The following is a 19,723-nucleotide window of genomic DNA, read 5'->3' on the forward strand; positions in this document are numbered from 1 at the left end:
AGTCTAAATACCACAACAAATAATTCTAAAAATTATAGAATGATTTCTAAAAGTCATAAGCTTTTAATTATAAAAATATGAATTTATATTATAATAAAAAATAAAGAATCGGAGAACCTGACGATTGCCTCGCATCTCTTCAGTAGGATCCAAGTCTTGCTCTGAAAGGCTCTGCCAACGGAGGAGTCTTAATAGATTTAAGACTCATAATTTGAAAAAATAATCTTTAATTAATTAAATAATATTTAATTTCTTAACTTAGTTATTTTAGGTTTAAAACTCTTTTTTAATCATCCTATCAGCAAATTCAATTAAATAAATTAAATATTTTATTTGAGATAAAAAAATTTCTTAATTTTTAATTAATTTTAAAATTACTCCTATTTTAAGATTTTTAATGACTACACTTCCTCACCATCCCGTGCGGCCGTCACGACGGGCCGGTTCGATTTCTCCTCTCTCTTTCCTCTTCGGTCAACTCGGAAAGGAGGCATTCACCACCATTATCATCATCCCGACCGCCTCCGCAGCCGCCATGGCTGCGGTTTCGGCGCTCTGCTGCGACTGAAGTGGTTGGTCAGCGGAGTGAAGGGCAGCAGGCCGCGGCTCCGAGTAGCTGCCGATATCTTGCCTAACACAATTGCAACGCCGGTATTGTGACCGGAGATGTTTGAGGAAATCCTCCTTTTCGGTCTTCTTGATAATAATAAAAGATCGAATTTCCTCTAATCAGCAATCATCACAAATAGGACGGAGAGCAAACCTGTCACTCAAATCTATGCCAAACCTACGAAGAATACGACAAATACTCGTCCTTGATGGATGTACTCTTTGGCACCACCAAGGAAAAGGATGTCTTGGGCCATACGAAGTAGCAAGCAAGCAGGCATCACATGTGCCAAAGTGGGTTGGGTTGATGCCGGAGGCGAGGATTGGGCTCGTACGCCATCGACCAACGTATGTCGCCATCAAACCCATCCTCTATGGCGGGCGACCTGACGACAAGCAAACGATCATAGCATGAGGGAAGCAGTGGCATGGGGCGGGCCACAAATCGACGCCCCACAAGAAGAAAGCAGCAGCAACACCACCACCACCACAAAAAGAATCGAGTCTTTGTGTCCACTGTGAGGCGAGGGAGCGGCGCGGAACAAGTAATTAAATTGACACGAAGCCACGGAATCGGCACACGCCCTCGTTCTTCCACGCTTACGACCGCAGCCACCCGTACGGTATCAACCAGAATTCTTCTTTATGGTCCATGGTAATCCGCCGCTCGACGGTGGATCTGGAATCGGGATCGGCGCCGCCGCCGGTGGCATCTTCTCGGTTCACCACCGCCAGCAGCAGAGTAGGAACCTGGGCGTGGCGGTCCCGGGCCTCGTCGGCTACCCGGCCGTCATGTCGTCCGAGGACGCCGCCAAGAAGGTCCGCAAGCCCTACACCGTAACCAAGTCCAGGGAGAGCTGGACTGAGCAAGAGCACGACAAGTTCATCGAGGCTCTCCAGCTGTGAGTCCTCCTCTTTCTCTCTCTCGTTGGCTTCTTGCGGTTCTTTCCGTGATTTGGTTTCATGTCCCTCGATCTTTTTCTTGCTGCTATCTTGATTTGGGACATCAAATTCTCGTTTTGAAATTGGGCGGAGTGGATTAAGATCAATTATTAGATGGTTTGTTTCTTGAATCCTTCATTTGTTTCTGCTAGCGCCTAATAATATAAAAGGGAATGGAACTTTCAAGAAATGGAACATTTAGTTGTATAACACTATAATAAGATTAAGCCTCTGGCATACTCTACAACATCCAGCTGTTGGCAATCTAGGTGCATAATTCTGATGCTTCTATCGAGGAAAACGAGAGTATTCATTCCTTTTTCCTTTTCAAGTTACTAGAATCACATCTGTTTCTTCATCCTAGCACAAAGTCAGCTGTTATAATATTTATAGTGGCCGGCCAAATGCTCTCTCCAATTGAATGTCGTTATATCTATCATATTTAATGATATACGGGGACATCGCAATGAATTACAATTGAAATTACACCTACGATTGTTAATTATGGCTCCCAAGTCGAATTGGAGGGATCTAATGTGATGATGCCAATTTCTGTTCTTTGCATCATTTATAAGGGGGTCTTAGCTAAATGAGAGCATGGGCATACTTGAAAATTTTCCAGAATAAATTTTGGTGAAAAGAAGCTTATGGAATTTTCCTTCTTTTCCTGACTTGAGTTCATTTATGATCCTCGAGTTATTCGTTTGAGGTTTTGGTTGTTAAGCTCAATCATATCAGGTTATAGTTGGCAAACACCATTTATGGAATCCCGGATTTCCGAAATCATGGACATTGAAGTATGTGGTTCACAACCGACCTTTTTTTTGAACAATTACTCAAGTCAGGGCTAATAAATCGACCTATGTTATCTTGGAGATCTTTGTGTATGTATGTACATATGTCTGTGTTGTAAATATTAGCAAATTGTAAATGGAGGACTTTGAAAAATACCATGTTTTGAACTTAATGGTAGGTGAAGTTTTAAACATCTTGATGACTTGAATATCTGTGAAATGATTGCATTTGACACCATCAGACATGATATTTAACTGCACCGACTTCTACATGATATAACTAAATTGAGGGAAACCCACTTTGGTGGTCGTATTCTTTCCTTTTATGGAGAAACAACTCCTACATAGTTTGCAATATGGCGTGAAGTTACTCTTTATGACTTGTCTTCTGGCTTTCTGATTGGTGCAGTTTCGATCGTGATTGGAAAAAAATAGAAGCATTCGTTGGCTCAAAGACAGTTATCCAGGTAATTTAATGGATAATATTTTTGAGGAAGTATTGCGAGTTGAGAGGTCCAAAATAATGCTACTTACGGGACAAAGTGAGGCTTGACAATGATTCTGTTAATATGCAACTTATATGCTTCAGCGTATTAGTGATTCTGTATACTTCATTTCATTGTGGGTAAGAGATGAACAATTCTCTCTTTGAATAAAATTAACTCTTGGAGGCTTGATACTTCTTTTTTCCATTATTTCTTGCTTGCTGTCTATATGTTCATGTGTGTATACTTCAATATGTTATGAGGGGATGCTATTTAAGCCTTTAAGGTGTGAAATACATTCCCAGTGACACTCGTGCCACCATGAATTAGGCAAATAAGAGCAATGTAACATTTTATGGAATTACATGCTTAAAGAAGCATTACAATTATCTAGGAACACGAAAGAAAGGTTAAATGAATACTATATGCATTGCTCAACCAGGAAGGAATGATCTTGCAACAGACTTTTTTAAACAACAATTAGTCAGAGTTTATCTTCAGTAAGTTATAATTGATCTGTCTTGTTTATTTGGAAATGACTGTAGGAATTTACATTAAAAAAGAAAAGAAAAGAATAAAGCTACATCAGTTTGCTCCATATCTTTCTGTTTCTCTCTTTGTTAATAATCATTAGTGTGTTTGATCTTTTTTATTTTCCATATACAACAACCCTCCCAGACTCATGCATTGGCTGTAAAACTACACAGAAATTATTTATGCCCTGAATACTCGATTCATGACAATTTTTCTCTATGTTTTTATTATTCTTTCTTCAGACATAATAATAAGTGTGTTTGATCTTTTTTTTTCCATATCTTTTTCTTTAGTCCTTGTGTTGCCAGAATATCATGCATTGGCTGTAAAACTACCTGGAAATTTTTTATGCCCTGAATACTCGATTGCTGACAAATTTTCTATATGTTTTTATTATTCTTTCTTTGGACATAATAATAAGTGTGTTTGATCTTTTTTGTTCCATATCTTTTTCTAATAATTTTTCTATCCATGACAATTTTGCTCCAGATCTTTTCTGTTTTTCTCTTTGTTAATAATCATAAGTGTGTTTGATCTTTTCTTTTTTCATATACAACAACCCTCCTGGATCTTGTGTTGCCAGAATCTCATGCATTGGCTGTAAAACTACCCAGAAATTTTTTATGCTCTGAATACTTGATCCATGACAATTTTTCTCTGTGTAATTTTACCCAAGGAAATTTTGTTTTTCCTTGGTATCTTCATTATATCGTTTCTGACATTTTGGGCCTACGTAAAGCATTAAACGTGACACAGATAGAGCATGCCAATAGGGAATCAATCAGTTAGCTGACAAGGCTGCTGGGCTTGGCAGGTCTTTTTTTTCCCCATTTTTTTGTGATGGGGCAGATCCCAGATCTGCTCGATACATTTTGAATGACTAAGTAATACAGTTTTCTTTGAGATTAAAAAAAAAAAAAAATCCTCAAGGCTTTCTCTCCCCTATGGGTATCCCGCAAGAATCCCTTTCAAAGCATGCTCCTACATGGCAACTGTTAGGCTATTTCCTGGGAAAAATCCCCTTTCATCAGTTTTAAGTAAACCCTTTATTCAATGTTTAAAGCTCATTTTCCTTGGTCTTCTCTGCTTGTGATCCAATTTCCTTCTGCTTCTCCCAGTCTTAATAACTTAAATGAGTAATTACATCTTTGATCTGGAGAAACTTATGTTAGTTCAGCCTTCAATATTAAAAGGAGACCGCAGAATGCCGGAAATGACATTCTCTTTGATCTTGATTGACCAAAATTTGTCTCCTTAGGGATGGTGTAGACTAGAGGAAGGAGGTCAACTGTCAGAATGATAGAGTATTATTGATTGTAAAGATTAATTTTACATCAGGCCACATGCTATAAGTTTGGTTATCTGTTTAAATCAGGTATAGTGATATATTCTTTCTGTTTGCTGAACCTTGATTGTGTAACAAAATAAGTTCATTCTGAATAGGACCTTTTCGTGACCCAGAAATCATTAGTTTATTAATGTTTTCATATGATTTTCTATATTTGTGTTTAAATTGAATTAGTTTGATTTGTATCAGTCTTTTGGATTAGTCTTAAATAGTTCATTTAGAATTTTATTTGATTCTAGTCATTGTTCTTTGGAAAATTTTGCTTCTCTGCATGCATGTTTTATGTAAGATTAAGGACTCAGGTATCCTCTTCTAGGTATATGTTGGTTTTAGGAAGTTGTTAAGTAATTTGGGAGGATATATCGAGGACCCAGGCATCCTCTTTTTTGTATATTTTAGGTTTAGGAAGTTTTTGAGTAAGATGGGGAAATAGGAGTCTTTAGTTACATATGTTTATAGGATTCGAAAGGGAAGTCTTCTTTCATTGTCATGTTAAGTCTTCAGCAAGTATTTAGAGGGTCTTTAGGCTGAAATGATGTTGATGTATGTGAATTGTTCAAAATAGTTTTTTTAGCTGCATGCCTTTCTATTAATCCCTCTTCTTATTCTTCTTTGTATCTTTTTCCTATCTCGATCATCTAAACATTATTCTTTTGCTCTTTCTTTCAATTTTCCACCGCAAATTTTTTGCTAATATTTTCCTTGATACTGTCAATTAGATCAGTCCAGATATGTTGATTATGTATCTTTGTTGTAGCCTCTGGATCAATGAGACCACATCAATGTTGTAATCAAGGCTAGGTTAAATATAGAATTTGATGACTGCTTCTCTGTGTCCTCTGTTTTTGCTTCAGAATAGGTTATGTAATTAATGTGAGAAACAAAAAGCTGTATGAAAATTATAAAGATGGTGAATCTGGTTGTTGCTAATTTTCTTCTTAATGTAGCCCAAACACTGTAGAGCTTGCTAGTATTTTGAGCTAATCATTTTGTCCTTGTGCCTTCATAAATTTTTGGAAAATCTATGTTGGTAGAAGTTGTGATGGATTTCTCTGTATCACAATTAGAAAAAAGTTGAGAGCTAATTATATTTATACTTGTGACTATTCAAATAAGATTATAACTTACATATGCAGATAAGGAGTCATGCACAGAAGTACTTTTTAAAGGTTCAAAAGAATGGAACTGGTGCACATGTCCCACCCCCTCGGCCCAAGCGTAAAGCAGCTCATCCATATCCACAGAAAGCCTCTAAAAATGGTTAGACACAATTGACTGAAAGTTTCTTTCATGTGTTATGTGGATAATCCAATAGCATATTCTGAAACCTTGCAGTTCCTCTGCTAGTTCACCCAAGTACATTGCAAGCTTCATTTTTGCTTGAACAAGGCTATGGTCATGGGGCAGATTCATCTACAAAGTCTAGAAACTCCTTTGCAGGTGCAAAGTTCTCTTCCTAGGTGTACCTTCTTCATTCTGTTAGTTCATTACATCAATCAATTGTAGTTTATTCATCAGTAAGTAAAGGGATCACACTTACAGTTAATGTTTTGATGGTCTTTCAAGTTTCAACTATACATTTTAATTGAAGCTATCAATATGCAGATACTGAAAGGTCTAGAGGAGCTATTGTAGTTGATAATTGCCATTCAAATAGCACTAAAAGCCCTCGTGAATCTCAGCCAAATTATGAGGATAACGATAAAACGAACCAAATCTCATCACATAATGGTAAGTGGCTTTCTGCATGAATTAGATAATTCTATAAAAGTATTGTTCCAGAGGTTTGATCTCATATGCGAGTGTTATATTGCAAACAAAATATGACACCATTTAGTTTCTTTCTTGAAATGCTTTCTAAAGGTTCTACCCTTCACAGCTTTCAATTGTTGAAAATCTGAGCTGTCCCCACTTGGAATGGTACATAGCATGAACAAAAATTAGACAAATTTATAAAAACTATTTCTATGGTTTGCAATGGCATACATGGTATTTTCTTTTATGGAATGTAAAAGGAATATCATGGTACCCATCCCTGACATCAGACGTTATTCAGCCAACATCTTTGTATCGGAGAACTGTTCACTGATATCACATGATGTATTTCCTTGGAGGTTATTCAAGACCAGCTTTGAGTAATAGTTCATAAAGGCAAAGCCGTAAGGCTAGAACTGCCTAAGTGGACTACGTGGAGAAACTCATAGCTAAAACATACTTTTAAATTATGACATGCATATGCTTCATAGGGAAAATCCTAAATTTTAACTATATAGATTTGAAAGCTTGATTTGTTTAAATTTATCATAAACTGATGTCATGTGAAGTTGTCATACCCACTGTCTCGAAGCTTACCTAGTTTACAGTATTGGTTTGCTAGGTGCCTGTATAGGGTCTTGTGTCATTTGGAGACTGTGCTGACATGCCCTAACATGTGATTGGTTTTCACAAGTGATATAAGGCCCATGCCAGCTTGTGCCAGTCAATATGAAGCAATCTGCTCAAGGAAGATCTTGTAGGACATGGAACTTTAGTTCCAACCAATATGTTCTAACTTCTAACCCACCCAAGGACCATTGTGGCACCATACATGACAGCATAATTCTTAGTGTCACACTTGCATATATTGTGGTTTGCTTCTTCGTGCGTTATCAAATAAGTTTCCTTCACATTGGATGAGTTCATTCACTCGGTGTAGACACTACAACAGCTTACATAAATGGGAGGGCCCAGCACCTTCTGGTGCAGGTTTGGGGAGCGTTAATGCATAGAGCTATAGCCTTGTAAACGTAGAGCTTGTTTTCATGCATCTGCATATTCTGCCTAATGTGGGTCTGGAGGTCTGAAAATAGATTTTTGTAACATAGTGCCAAACCCCTGTATACTGTCATCAATGTTGCAAGTTCCAACACCTGGTATTTCAAGTTCACAATGGAGTTGTTTCACTGTGTTGTATTCAGAACTTTGTTAATGTCATCATTAAAATGCTATGAATATTCAATTTCCTTTTCTTATCTGCTTCATCTTCTCTTTGTCCATATGATGATATGAACCATGGCTTTTACTTATATATATTTTTTCCATATGAAGTTATGCCAGACTTCGTTCAGATATACAACTTTTTAGGCAGCGTTTTTGATCCAAGCACAAGTTGTCATTTACAGAAGCTAAAAGAGATGGACCCTCTTGATGTTCAAACGGTATGCAACTTACAACTATCAGATTCCATCTGCTATTCCATACTTGTCTGGACAGAAGCTTCAAAGCGTGCCTAGTTATTCATGTTATGTGATTCACTTTATTATCCTAGATCAATATTGATTATGATTGTCATTAGAGTTCTTTAACTCTGAAGAGTGTGTAACAGAAATTATTGATACTTAATTTCCAATCTGAACAATAGTTCCAAAATTGTGCATATTTGGGAATCTATAATTGAGTTTTGTTAGGTAGTGTTGAAGGTTGGACTGTCTTAAGTTGATTTGGATGCAAGCCTAACCACATATGCACGTTTTAGAATGGTAAATTATTTAAGTATTCTTTTTCTGATTATTTTCCAAGGATGAATTATTGTGGGATTTCTTTTTCTTGCTTGTATGGCCACACAAGTTTGTTAGGTTCTCTTGGATCTTGGTTGTACTTATCTTTTACACAAAATATTATAACAAATAAATACAAGATAAGGATATTTATAGCAATATCTGAGATTTTGAAGGGTAACTAGGAATGACCACTTTAGTTAATAAAATTGAAGACTATTGTTGAAATTTGAAACCATGTACAAGTTATAAATCTATGTTAATTATTAATTGAAGTCAAAAGTATTCTGAGATTTTGAAAGAACTCCAAAAAGATTTAGTGCTAGGTCATCTAAATTAAGAGTTTGGTTGACTGTACAATTAAGGCCAAGTGAAATATGACACTCGTGCTTTATTTTGTGCTTATTTAAAGTTAAGTATATGAGATCATATGATTCATATCTGCTTCTCCTCAATATGTTTAGGCTGTATATACTGTGATCCATAGCATAGTTAAATGCTATCCAGCACGTGATGTTGAATAAGCAATTCTTAGTGCAAGCTTAGCCTTTAGATAGGTACATTAATTTACCTTTTAAATCCTATTAAGTTTCTTATTTGGTGAATGAACTACCATTGAAGAGAAGCAATTAAATTTTGATTATTTGGCATTCCTCTTCTCCATTAATTTTTTATCATCTTTTATCCAGTAAATGATCTCATGGTCTAAAATGTGTCACACATTGTTGTTTATGTTATTTTACCTCTGCTAAAAAGTATCGATAGTGTTGTATGTAAGTACTGCAATATTAACTCCATAAAAATTTCTGCTTTTCTTCCTCTTGCTTTGTAGTCTAATTAACTTTCTTACTGGTTTAGTAAATACTTTGCATCCTACATGATGCCATTAAATTTAGTCTCAACTTATATATGTGCTCTTTTAAGGTTTCCATGTTGTGTTATGAAATTGCTCCTTCAAATGTTTATAAATATTGTTTAAATATTTCTCTGTTGGGGAAAAGACTAACTGTTTTTAACGTTTTCTAGGTTTTACTGTTAATGAGAAATCTCTCCATCAATTTGACTAATCCTGATTTTGAAGGCCATGTAAATCTCTTCTCTATGACCAGTTTTTCTGTGTTCAGAAAACTAGATCTCTTTATTTCAGTTCATACATCTGTTACTGCCATGCATATTTGGAGTATATCATTTTTATTGGGAAATCCAGCTTAGACGCCATGGCTATGGCCATCATATCATGTGTTCACCAAACTACCTAATCTTACATTTTAGCATTGCATGTGGCTCGTCCATGTTGCCCATGGCACAGGGTGGCAACCTGAAATGTGCTTCTTGATGGTATTCTTATATGTTCCAACCAAGAACAAAATTTTTATAAGTGCCACATACATACATACAAACATATATATATATATATATATATATATATATATATATATATATATATATACGTCTCTTGCATGAAGCACATGACTGGTTAGTCCTAGATGGATGGCATGAGTTAGCTTAAGCTCTTGGGTTATATAGGTGTTCAATTACCTATATTAATGCTTGCTTATTTGATGTACTTGTAGAAGGTATATCTTCCCCGAGTTTAATTGATTCTATTGAAGGCTTAAAATCATTGGTTTAGCTTAGATGGCAAATGGTAAACTATTACTGAGTTATTGATTAAGCAGAATGAAAAGGATTATGCAGGTGTTCCCAAACAATTCAGCAGAATGAATGGGCTATGTTGGCATTCCCAAACAAAGTCATATCAGTCATTAGATAACCTGAAAAGCTAGTGGTTTGCTTGAGCTGTTGCAATAGTGTGTAGTTCATTATATTTGAAAAATGCTATAAAACACTTGGCATGAGAATTGTTAAATTTCTAAGATTGCATGATTCAATCCATTAGAATGTGATGTGTATATACAAGAAAATTGAATAGGTGTTACTTTTAGCTGTTTTAGGAGAGACAATTGTGACCCAATTTAATGGAAACTTCACATGAGCAGGAGTTTGCTATAAACACATCAGATTGATTAGTTCCATAAGGCTATGATTTTGGAAAAAATAATGTTAAATGTATGATATTGCTCATTATCTAATAGTTTAGGCTTGTGTTGTAGTAGCGTAAACTGCCTATGTTAATTCTTGCCTTGTTAAGTTTATTTCCCAGAAATATATCTCCCTACTAGTTCACTCATGAGAATGTTTTAGTGTTGTATGAAATGACATTTCTCTATTATATTGCAAAATCCTACTTAGGAGGTATGGCTTCTGGTGCATGGACTATTTTCAATGCCACGAATACATTGTGATATTCAACCTGATGTACAGCCACAATATTACGTATAACTTTATCTCTGAAACTCTTAAAGTTTTATATCTTTGTTATAAGTAAGTAAATTTTCATCTCCTACTCCATCTGGAGATCATTATAGAAGTGGATGGGTCTTGTCTCAAGTTTCAAGCTGTATATGGAAAGTCAAGATACAATCTTTTTCATTTACACTAAAACAGAACCTATTACTACATGCAGTTACAATTTATAGGGAAAGTTTAGATACAATCTTTTGTATTTACATTTCTATTAAACTTATTACATCAAATGACAGTTTGTTTCATGCAGATAAGGTTACTTGTGTATGATTCTGACCTAGTAGAATTTAAAGCAGCCAGTGCTGACAAGTTACTTATTACCAAGTAACATTTGTAATTCTCTATACATGTAAGCTCAACTTATTGTAAGCTTCTGATGTTTCTTTTTTTCTTATTTATCAAGTGAAAGGAAACATGTGTTTCTAAATGATAAATGTGCATATTTCAGGGTGAAAGGTAAATGATGGTTTGATTACCAAACCTTTCACATAGAAAGATGTTTGACCGTCTATACTTTTCTCAAGGGAGAATTATTAGCTCTGCAGTCGACAAAGTGGAACTGTAGGTTTCATTCCACAGACAAAGCCTTGCTATTGGTGTATATAAACAATTACATCGGAAGTGGTTATGGTGATGTTCCTCTGCTTCACATTCCAACGTCTTGAGGTATTTCTTACTGCGACTTTAGTTATGAGAACTATGTAGTTCATGATATATGTCTTGCAGACATAATGTTACCCTATCCTGTACCCATGTGCTTGTTAAATAGTCTGTTCATAGATCAACTGGTTTAAAGCCTTAAATAGTTATTTTTTGAGGTATTTAGGGAACCATCATTTGTGCTCAAAGAGCTTTCTGTAATTGTATCGTGTTAGATTCTGGTTTTGAATTTTGCAGCGATAGTTCTTCACACTGGTTGCACAGCAAAATTTGCTCATCAAAACATAGTTAGCTTTTCTACTGAATATCCATTAGTCATACTACATACCATAGATTTCCAGCAAGGCACTAAAAAGTCAGCCTTGATAATTATACTTTTTGTATCAGTTTTGCCGACTTGTTCGAAACATCAGATGCATAGGCTTCAGCCCCATGTACATTTTCAATTCTGTGATATGATCATCAAGTTGACAGTGTTTACAATTGTGCATTCATGCATAATGAAGAGTGAATCAGAGGTTTATCTAGTCTTATTTTTTTGTCACAATTTTTAAAATTTGATTTATGATCCCTTTCTGAAAATGTAGTAAACTGACATATATGTGTTGGCAGGCCTCACTACTATGTTATCAGCATCAGTTCTTGTAACATTGGCAAAGATCTAGCTCATGGAATTGTTTGTGAAATGCCTTCTGTGAAGTCTACTCTCGTTATTCCCGAGTTCACAGCCATCTGAGCCATACTGCAAATTCTTGACAGGGCTGTTCCTGAGATGAATCACAACTACTGATGCTTATAATAGATAATGTTGCAAGTTAAATCCAAACCATTTCTGTTTTTAAGGGAAGAAATGTCTCGTTCTCAGTTGTTGGCTCTGCTACTGTCCATTTCGAGGACAGGAAACCCAATGTGCACACTGCAGATTCCTTAATACCTTATGTTCCTTATCAACTGAGGGTAATTCATGAGGTAATTTATCATGGTAAGATGTTTAAATTTCCTAAGCACCTTATGGAAAAGTCTTTGGGATGGTCTTCAACCTTTCATACGATCTTTCTACTTATTTAGTCATAGGAGCGTAAATTATCCTCTCCCATTAGCTTTCATATTCAAAATATTTTTTATTTATCACACGAAGGATTTCTCTTTGTGTGGCTTTTGTGAGTTTTTGTTAACTTCAATTGGTTTAGAAGAATTCAAAATCTGTTTTGCCTTATGTTGAACATGAAGTGTTGGTGTGTCACATAATGTCACAAAGTCATGATCATCATAAAAGGGGTGATGGATGACTTTCATCAGAAGAACATTACATCAAATTTGTCCTTGAGAAGATATAAATTTAATAGGAATTAGACAACATTGATTAACAAAGAATAGTAATTTTATTTTCTCATGTTATTTATAGGGTGTGGTTTAGGTTTTAATTTTATTCTTTCGAGTATTCATATGGATATAAAATTTATGCTATTACCTTTATGGATATAATATATACATATATATATATAAAGTATTAATAATTATCATTTTCATTAGTCTAGTGGTCTTCATCACTAGTGACTTCTAGAGATATATGAGTTGATTCCTTTTCAAACATCTTATTATTTTCGAGATCCTTTTTTATTGTGAAGGTCTCTTGATGGACATTGATATGCGAAGTGTCTCGACTTATGATAGCTAGAGCAACTAACAGAATTATTGCTTTATCTTTTACTGAATCAATAATAATTTTTTCTTTATTATCATGGTGATGTACGATGGTTGGATCACTAAATCTAGTCTGAATAGATGTAGTGTCAGAAATTTTAGAAGGTTTGTCATTTTCAATATCTCCTCAACTTGAGAACTAAACCTTATAGGAATATGAGTCACACTCTAAGGTCATATTATGTGTATTTCAGAGAATTAAGAACATGTAGGATTAATTTTTTTTGTATTTCAGGTTTTAAGAACATGTAGGATTAACTTTTTTATATTTCAGGTTTTAGTGCAGTGCCAAATCGTGAGATGGTTTAACAAGGTCATATTAAACTTGTTAATGTTCTCAGCTATAGACATTATTTTGGTGCAAGGATCTAAAGTTGACCTATCACATGTTCTTGATAGTATATAGTGATATTGTTGTCTTTTAGTTTTTCTTTCATTTCATCTAATATGCTATCAAAGTTTGGCATACATGTTGAATTTGTTTTTTATTTTCAATATTGGTCTAATAGAGTTTGGCTTAATTTATAAGTTTCATTTTATGATTCGGTCGCATTGGTTATTTTCATGCATGCTCGTCATACATATGTCATGGAGTAGGGAGGCCTTTCATATATTATTTCATATTTGTACTCAAAATATTATTTTACAGTGATTTATAGGATTGTTAATGTTTTGAATGTGATTTTGCTCTTGGTCCAATTTTTTATCTGCCTTTTGTATGATTTGAGCTTATTATTATTATTATCCTGAGTTGGTTCTAAGGCCTTTGATATTTTAGCCTTTTTAATATATTATCATTTGCCCAAGCAAACCTTTTGTTGAGAATACACATAAGTTCATTTGTTTTTCTATCGGTTTCTTCAAGAGATCATAATACGTTTACCCACTTCTATCAAACATGATGAGGAAACAAGCTTTAATATCAAATATAATGTTGGACAGTCTAAGGGAAGGCATAGTATGATGAAAGTTGGGGCGGATAATAAATTTAAAAAAGATAAAATCGAGAGAAAAAAAGGTGAGAAAAATATGATTGGTTGATATATTAATTAAAATAATATAAGTATTAAAATTCAATATAGATTAAGAGGAGGGCTTTGAGACATTCTTATTATCGGCTTATCATGTTAGGAGGTTTATCTATACATCTTCATTATAAGTTAGATTAGGAAAGGAGAGAAAGACGAGAATAGATCTCGAGCTTGCTCCGAGGCTTCTGACTCACATTGAGAAAAAAAATTTATCTAGCATTATTCACACATTATGTGGAAAATAATGCTCTTATTCATTAAAAAATTAATCATCACGTCATAATTCGTAGCCTTTTTTATAGGCTCTAAATAGAAAAAAAAAAGATAATTAAAAGAAAGAAAATTATTTCAACCTGACTCGATGGGATAACTAACTTGCTAATAGTAATACATCTATTAGATCATTATAAGCTAATCTTAATCTTAGTTCATTTTCGATATATGATTAATCGAGATATTATAAAAATTAAATCATATCAATAAAATTTAAATATTATATTCAACCATCTTTTGAAAAAAGAAAACTTTTAGAATTATCCTATAAAATAATATTTCTTCTTGTGAATGTTGATTTTTGTTTTTTGTTTTTTGTTTTTGTCTTTTTTGCAAACTTTCATGTGTATAATGCTTTGTAGTGGAATATTGACATTCTTATGAATATTTCAACTCTCAATGGTTACATACAAGTTTGTAGAACATAGAAACACAGGATGCTTATGATAGGTACATGTGAGATGATCTAAATTCTTATTTCATTTGATTTTTTTTTCATTAGAATGAGCTCGTACATACTCACTCGATAATACCATTTGTGAATATTCTAGTGAGAAGTTCAACATGTTAATTGAGTAGATTGACACGCAATAATACCTGCTACTTCTTCAAATTCGATCAGATCGTCATGAGTAGGACTCCCACCATTACATAGTTGGCAGATCCAAGCAAGTAAAGATGATTCTCATATATATATATATATATATATTTATCTCTTCCTTTCTTACAAAAGAATGATTCTTTCCCTCTTCTTTTTTATTATCAATTTAAGAATTAATATCATAATTGTTAAAAATATTATCATGTGATAATTCGAATGTATTAATTTAGCTGAACCCGAGTTCATCATCAATCTAAAATGATTCTGAACGATCATTTTTCTTTCCATATGGAATATTTCGAGGCACTTGACATGTTATAGGAACAAACTGCATTTCGACATTAAAGAAAAAGGGAAAAACATACCAAGAGGAAAGGAAAGATAAGATCTGAATTTTTTAGGGTAATCGAGGCAAAGAACGGAAACATACAAAAGTATATTTGTGTTATATGTATGTATGTATTCTCCTCCCAAGCCAAATATAACTGCGGTGGTGCAATGTTACTCGTGCTTCTTCATGGAAATAATACTGATGACATTATTTTCTTGGACAATAATTCTATTTGTGTCATCCAATAAAAATATCGCTGCACGCGACGCCATTATCTGAGCGTGGAAGCAATCTCCCTTTTCTCTCTCGTCTCAAGACATTGTTCCTTCGAAGCTTGTTCCAACTTATTTCCTGGCTGTCTGTCTCTTCCAGCATTTCTTTCATAGGCTTTTTGCTCTAATGTTTCTGCCCGCTTCATTCGCGTGCCGCAACACTCATGCGCAAGAAACTACACACCCAGCGGCAGATTGGAAGCTCGAATTTGAAGCTTCATACGAAATAATCGATTCATTTGTCAGTACCAAAAAACAAGAATGATTTATTGTAGAGTTTCGTGTGCAAACTAAGCGTCAGTCTTGCTTTGCTTAGAGGAAAAGAAGGATGCCTTCCTTGTCACCACTAACCGGTCTGAACCCGTGCAACATCTGCACCACCTTCTCCTCCTTTATTCCCGGACTGTCATCGGATTCTTGCAGCATCTAACTCGTGTCACTCAAATGAGAGCTTCTTCCTCGATAGTCTAAACGATTCTATAGCTTTGAGTTAGATCATATGCATATAAAAATAAGTTTTCTTAATAAAGATCTATATTTATATGGATTAGCCTAAATGATTCGAAAATAAATTAAAAAAATATAAAATTTTATATGTAAATTTAGGATATTCATTTATGACCATAAATAAGCATTTAGACAATGATACATAAAGTTTCTTGATATTATTACTACCTTCAAATTAAAAAAATTTATTATTGATATATATATATATATATGAAGATAAATGGAGTAAGCTTATTATATTAGACTTATATGTGAATAGTATTTTGCTTGCTGATAGTGATCTTAGTTTATTATATCGAACTAAAAAATTTCTCACCAAGAACCTTAAAATGGTTGAGATGATTGATTCAATTGATATTATTGGTATTGAGATATTCCGGAATACATCTCAAGAATTATTAGGACTTTCTTGGAAAAAATATATTGACTGAATCTTAAAGAAATTTAGTATATAGCTTTGTTCAATAAATGACAAGAGTAAAATTTTTTATTCAAAATAAGTATTTTTAAAATAACTTGAGAAAAAGTAAATTAAAAAAACATTCATTATGTATACACAATTAAAAGTCTGTTACATGCTCAAGCCTATACCAGATCATATATAAATTTTGTAGTCGGAATACTAGTACATATTATAGTTACCTAGAAACGAAACACTAAAGTGATACAAAAAAAACACAAGATATCTAGAAGAGACAAAGAATTATATGCTCACATACATGAAATTTAATCAGCTTAAAATGATAAAAATTTTAAATATTTATTCTATAAATTACCTCAATAATAGAAATTTCACTTTATGATTTATAATTATTAGTTGAATGAGCAATTTATAGAGAAAAATATTAAGCAATGTATTATTGTCTTATCAACTATAGGAGCTTATTTTGTGATATACTTTGAGGCCACTAATCAAGTTTTTTACTATAAAATTTTATCTCAAGACTTGGTATATAGTTAAATTCAATTATTAAATCACTGAAGATACTTTGTGATATATCGTAATAGTTTTCTTCTCTATGAGTAGCAAGTACTCTAACAGTTATATGCATTATAATATAAAGTACTTGATAATTAAAGAAAGAGTTCAGAAATAATTAATGTTAATTAATAATTTGAGTTTCATTATATTGATGGTTGATCCATTCACTTAAGACTTATAGCCTAAAGTGTTTAAAAGAATATATTCTTATGATTGAATTTGTGAATAACTCATAAAAAAATATGGTAATATATATTTAAATGAATATTATAATTAATATTCTTATTTATGTAATTAAAATTATTTATTTTTACTATCCTTTTACATTTATATATGTACATATTATAATTGAATATGATAAAAGAATTATCTTGACAAGATAAATTACAAAGATTATTTTGGACTACATTATAAAGGGCTAACAGTGTTATGGTATATATAAGAAAATATGACATTAATGACATACAACTGCTATAACTCACATTGATAGTCAGACTTAATATTGTATTATATTTATTAGACTTATTAACCTATTTTATAAAATTCATACACACGTGTAAAATAAATTTTTCAAAGTTTCAAAATCAAACTAAATAAAATTATTTTCAAATAACCTTGTCTTTTATTTATTTTAATCTTTAATTTTTTTTATATCGTACCAATTAATGAGCCAAGTGGTAGAATACTATATTATGTGATATTATCTATTTAGATAAAAATATATTATAGATATGATTATATTCTGATTAGGATTATTAGTAAATAGAAAGTAAGATTTTTTAGAAAATGATTTTAATAGGAGAGACTCTCCAAATTACCATTGTAGACCCTATGCTCTCGCTTATAAAAGGACAAAACAATGATTATAGATCTTTTCTCATCTTCCTTTTATCCTTAATCTATAGCTCATAGTGGTCTTGTAAAGGATAAGAAGATTGGAGAAGACGAGCCTAATTCTTATTGCAGATTGGCATCGCTATAGTTTTTGGATCCGATAACGGTACGCTTGTCATCGCTATAGATTAGATAAAAATCTTTTGAATGATATCAAAAAGTATGCATCATATATTTGATCTATTCTTAGATGATTTTAGTTTTTGACATTAAATTTTTTTATATAACTATAGCATATTACAGTTTTTATGATCCTTAAGGGGCTTCAACCATTGCCCCCGTTGAGGCCACCCGTGTGCCAAAGAAGACTCGTGCATCGTGGACATAGAGTCGCGCGTGCATGCATTCGTGCAACGTCTCGCGAAGAAGATGGCGTCGATGACCATGGCAATCTCCAGGGAGGAAATCTGGATAAGATGATGCCGATGCCCGGAAAGTGCCTCAGCAAGGTCAAGGAGATGATGGAAACTGATGAGCCATCTCCTGAAAGGATCGAATGGAATCAACGATACAGCCATAAGCTGTTTGAATCCAACTATTGCGAGATATTAGGGTTGCTGGAATTCGATCCGCCGGTCGAGAGGTCTACGATGGCAATAGGGTTCACGGTGATGGTGACACTGAGCCTTCCGGTACCAGTCCTCGTTGTAATGCTGCATTTTGTGGATGCAGTTCATCAAATGCTCCGCCAAGATCGCGAGTGATTTAACAATATACTCATGAACACCAAGACATATAACACTAACACTTGCATTCTTACATGGAATCAGATATTTATGTCTTTTCTCGAGGAATACATCAGTAGTCATAACGTATTGCAGATGACAAAATCACCTCAAACGGATCATTATTTATATTAAATAGTTTAACATTGAGATCCAATATGATCCACAAAAATTATTCATCACACGACTGCCTGTATGCACTGTAGCACAAGATGTCTGCACTGGAGTCGATATTTTCTCCTTCTGTTACCAAAATGAATGATGATGATGAAATGTCGAATTTATCGACACCCATTTTATACAACAATTAGTGGATAATAAATTAAGGAAAACTAAAATCGAGAGAAAAGATGATTGCCAGAAATATGATATATTATATGAATTAAATCATATCAATAAAATTCAAATATTGTATTCAACCATCTTTTAAAAAAGATAAACTTTTAGAATTATCCTATAAAATAATATTCTTCCTTGTGAATGTTGCTCTTCATTTTTCTGTAAACTTCTACATGTATAATGCTTTGTTGGTGGAATATTGATATTATTATGAATATTCCTACTCTCGATGACTATTATATAATTGACAGATCCAAAATGTATTCTTATAATTAAAGAAGGTTCTCGTATATATTAGTATCTTCCTTTCTTACAAAATAATAATGATTCTTTCCTTATTCTTTTTTATTGTCAATTTAAGAATTAATATCATAATTATTAAAGATGTTGTCATATGATAATCTAAATATATTAATTGAGCAGAACCCAAGTTCATCTTCAATCCAAAATGATTCTAAACGATCTTTTTTTTGTCCAAACATTTCAAGGCACTTGATATGTTAGAGGAACAAACTGAATCTCGACATAAAAAGAAGAAGAAAAAACAGATCAAGAAGAAAGGAAAGTTACAACATAGAAGATCTGAATTTTTTAGGGTAATCAAGGCAAAGAACTCAAAATCCAAGTATATCTGTGTTGCATGTATGTATTCTCCTCCCAAGCCAAGTATAACTGCCGTGGTGTAATGTTACTCGTGCTTCTTCATGGAAATAATACTGATGACATTATTTTCTTGGACAATAATTCTATTTGTGTCATCCAATAAAAATATCGCTGCACGCGACGCCA

The 19,723-nt window shown here is 33.5% G+C and overlaps 1 protein-coding gene across 5 annotated transcripts; it reads left to right on the forward strand.

The window, feature by feature from the left end:
• The first annotated feature begins 1,087 nt into the window (after positions 1-1,087).
• Positions 1,088-12,255, forward strand: LOC135610422 (protein REVEILLE 6-like). Of its 5 annotated transcripts, none has more exons than XM_065104913.1 (10): positions 1,097-1,511; positions 2,755-2,812; positions 5,849-5,972; positions 6,048-6,152; positions 6,318-6,443; positions 7,800-7,909; positions 9,275-9,334; positions 10,866-10,964; positions 11,064-11,281; positions 11,888-12,255. In XM_065104913.1, the coding sequence occupies exons 1-8, from the start codon at positions 1,255-1,257 to the stop codon at positions 10,941-10,943; spliced, it is 918 nt and encodes a 305-aa protein (XP_064960985.1). In that variant the 5' UTR covers positions 1,097-1,254; the 3' UTR covers positions 10,944-10,964; positions 11,064-11,281; positions 11,888-12,255. The 5 variants fall into 5 exon arrangements, with proteins under 5 accessions (XP_064960984.1, XP_064960983.1, XP_064960985.1 ...); XM_065104916.1 differs by having other exon boundaries at positions 1,098-1,511; positions 10,852-10,964; XM_065104912.1 differs by having other exon boundaries at positions 1,088-1,511; positions 6,060-6,152; positions 9,275-10,964.
• Positions 12,256-19,723: the final 7,468 nt, after the last annotated feature.

The sequence above is a fragment of the Musa acuminata genome, chromosome BXJ2-4 (assembly GCF_036884655.1).
Source record: "Musa acuminata AAA Group cultivar baxijiao chromosome BXJ2-4, Cavendish_Baxijiao_AAA, whole genome shotgun sequence".
Classification (NCBI taxonomy): Eukaryota; Viridiplantae; Streptophyta; class Magnoliopsida; order Zingiberales; family Musaceae; genus Musa; species Musa acuminata.

What these genes read in the sequence shown, in the direction of transcription:
- LOC135610422 (XM_065104911.1), top strand. Translation starts at nt 1,255, where the DNA reads ATGGTCCATGGTAATCCGCCGCTCGACGGTGGATCTGGAATCGGGATC. An exon ending in TTCATCGAGGCTCTCCAGCT is followed by an intron (nt 1,512 to 2,754) that starts GTGAGTCCTCCT and finishes TGATTGGTGCAG; the next exon opens with TTTCGATCGTGATTGGAAAA. An exon ending in CCAAATCTCATCACATAATG is followed by an intron (nt 6,444 to 7,799) that starts GTAAGTGGCTTT and finishes TTCCATATGAAG; the next exon opens with TTATGCCAGACTTCGTTCAG.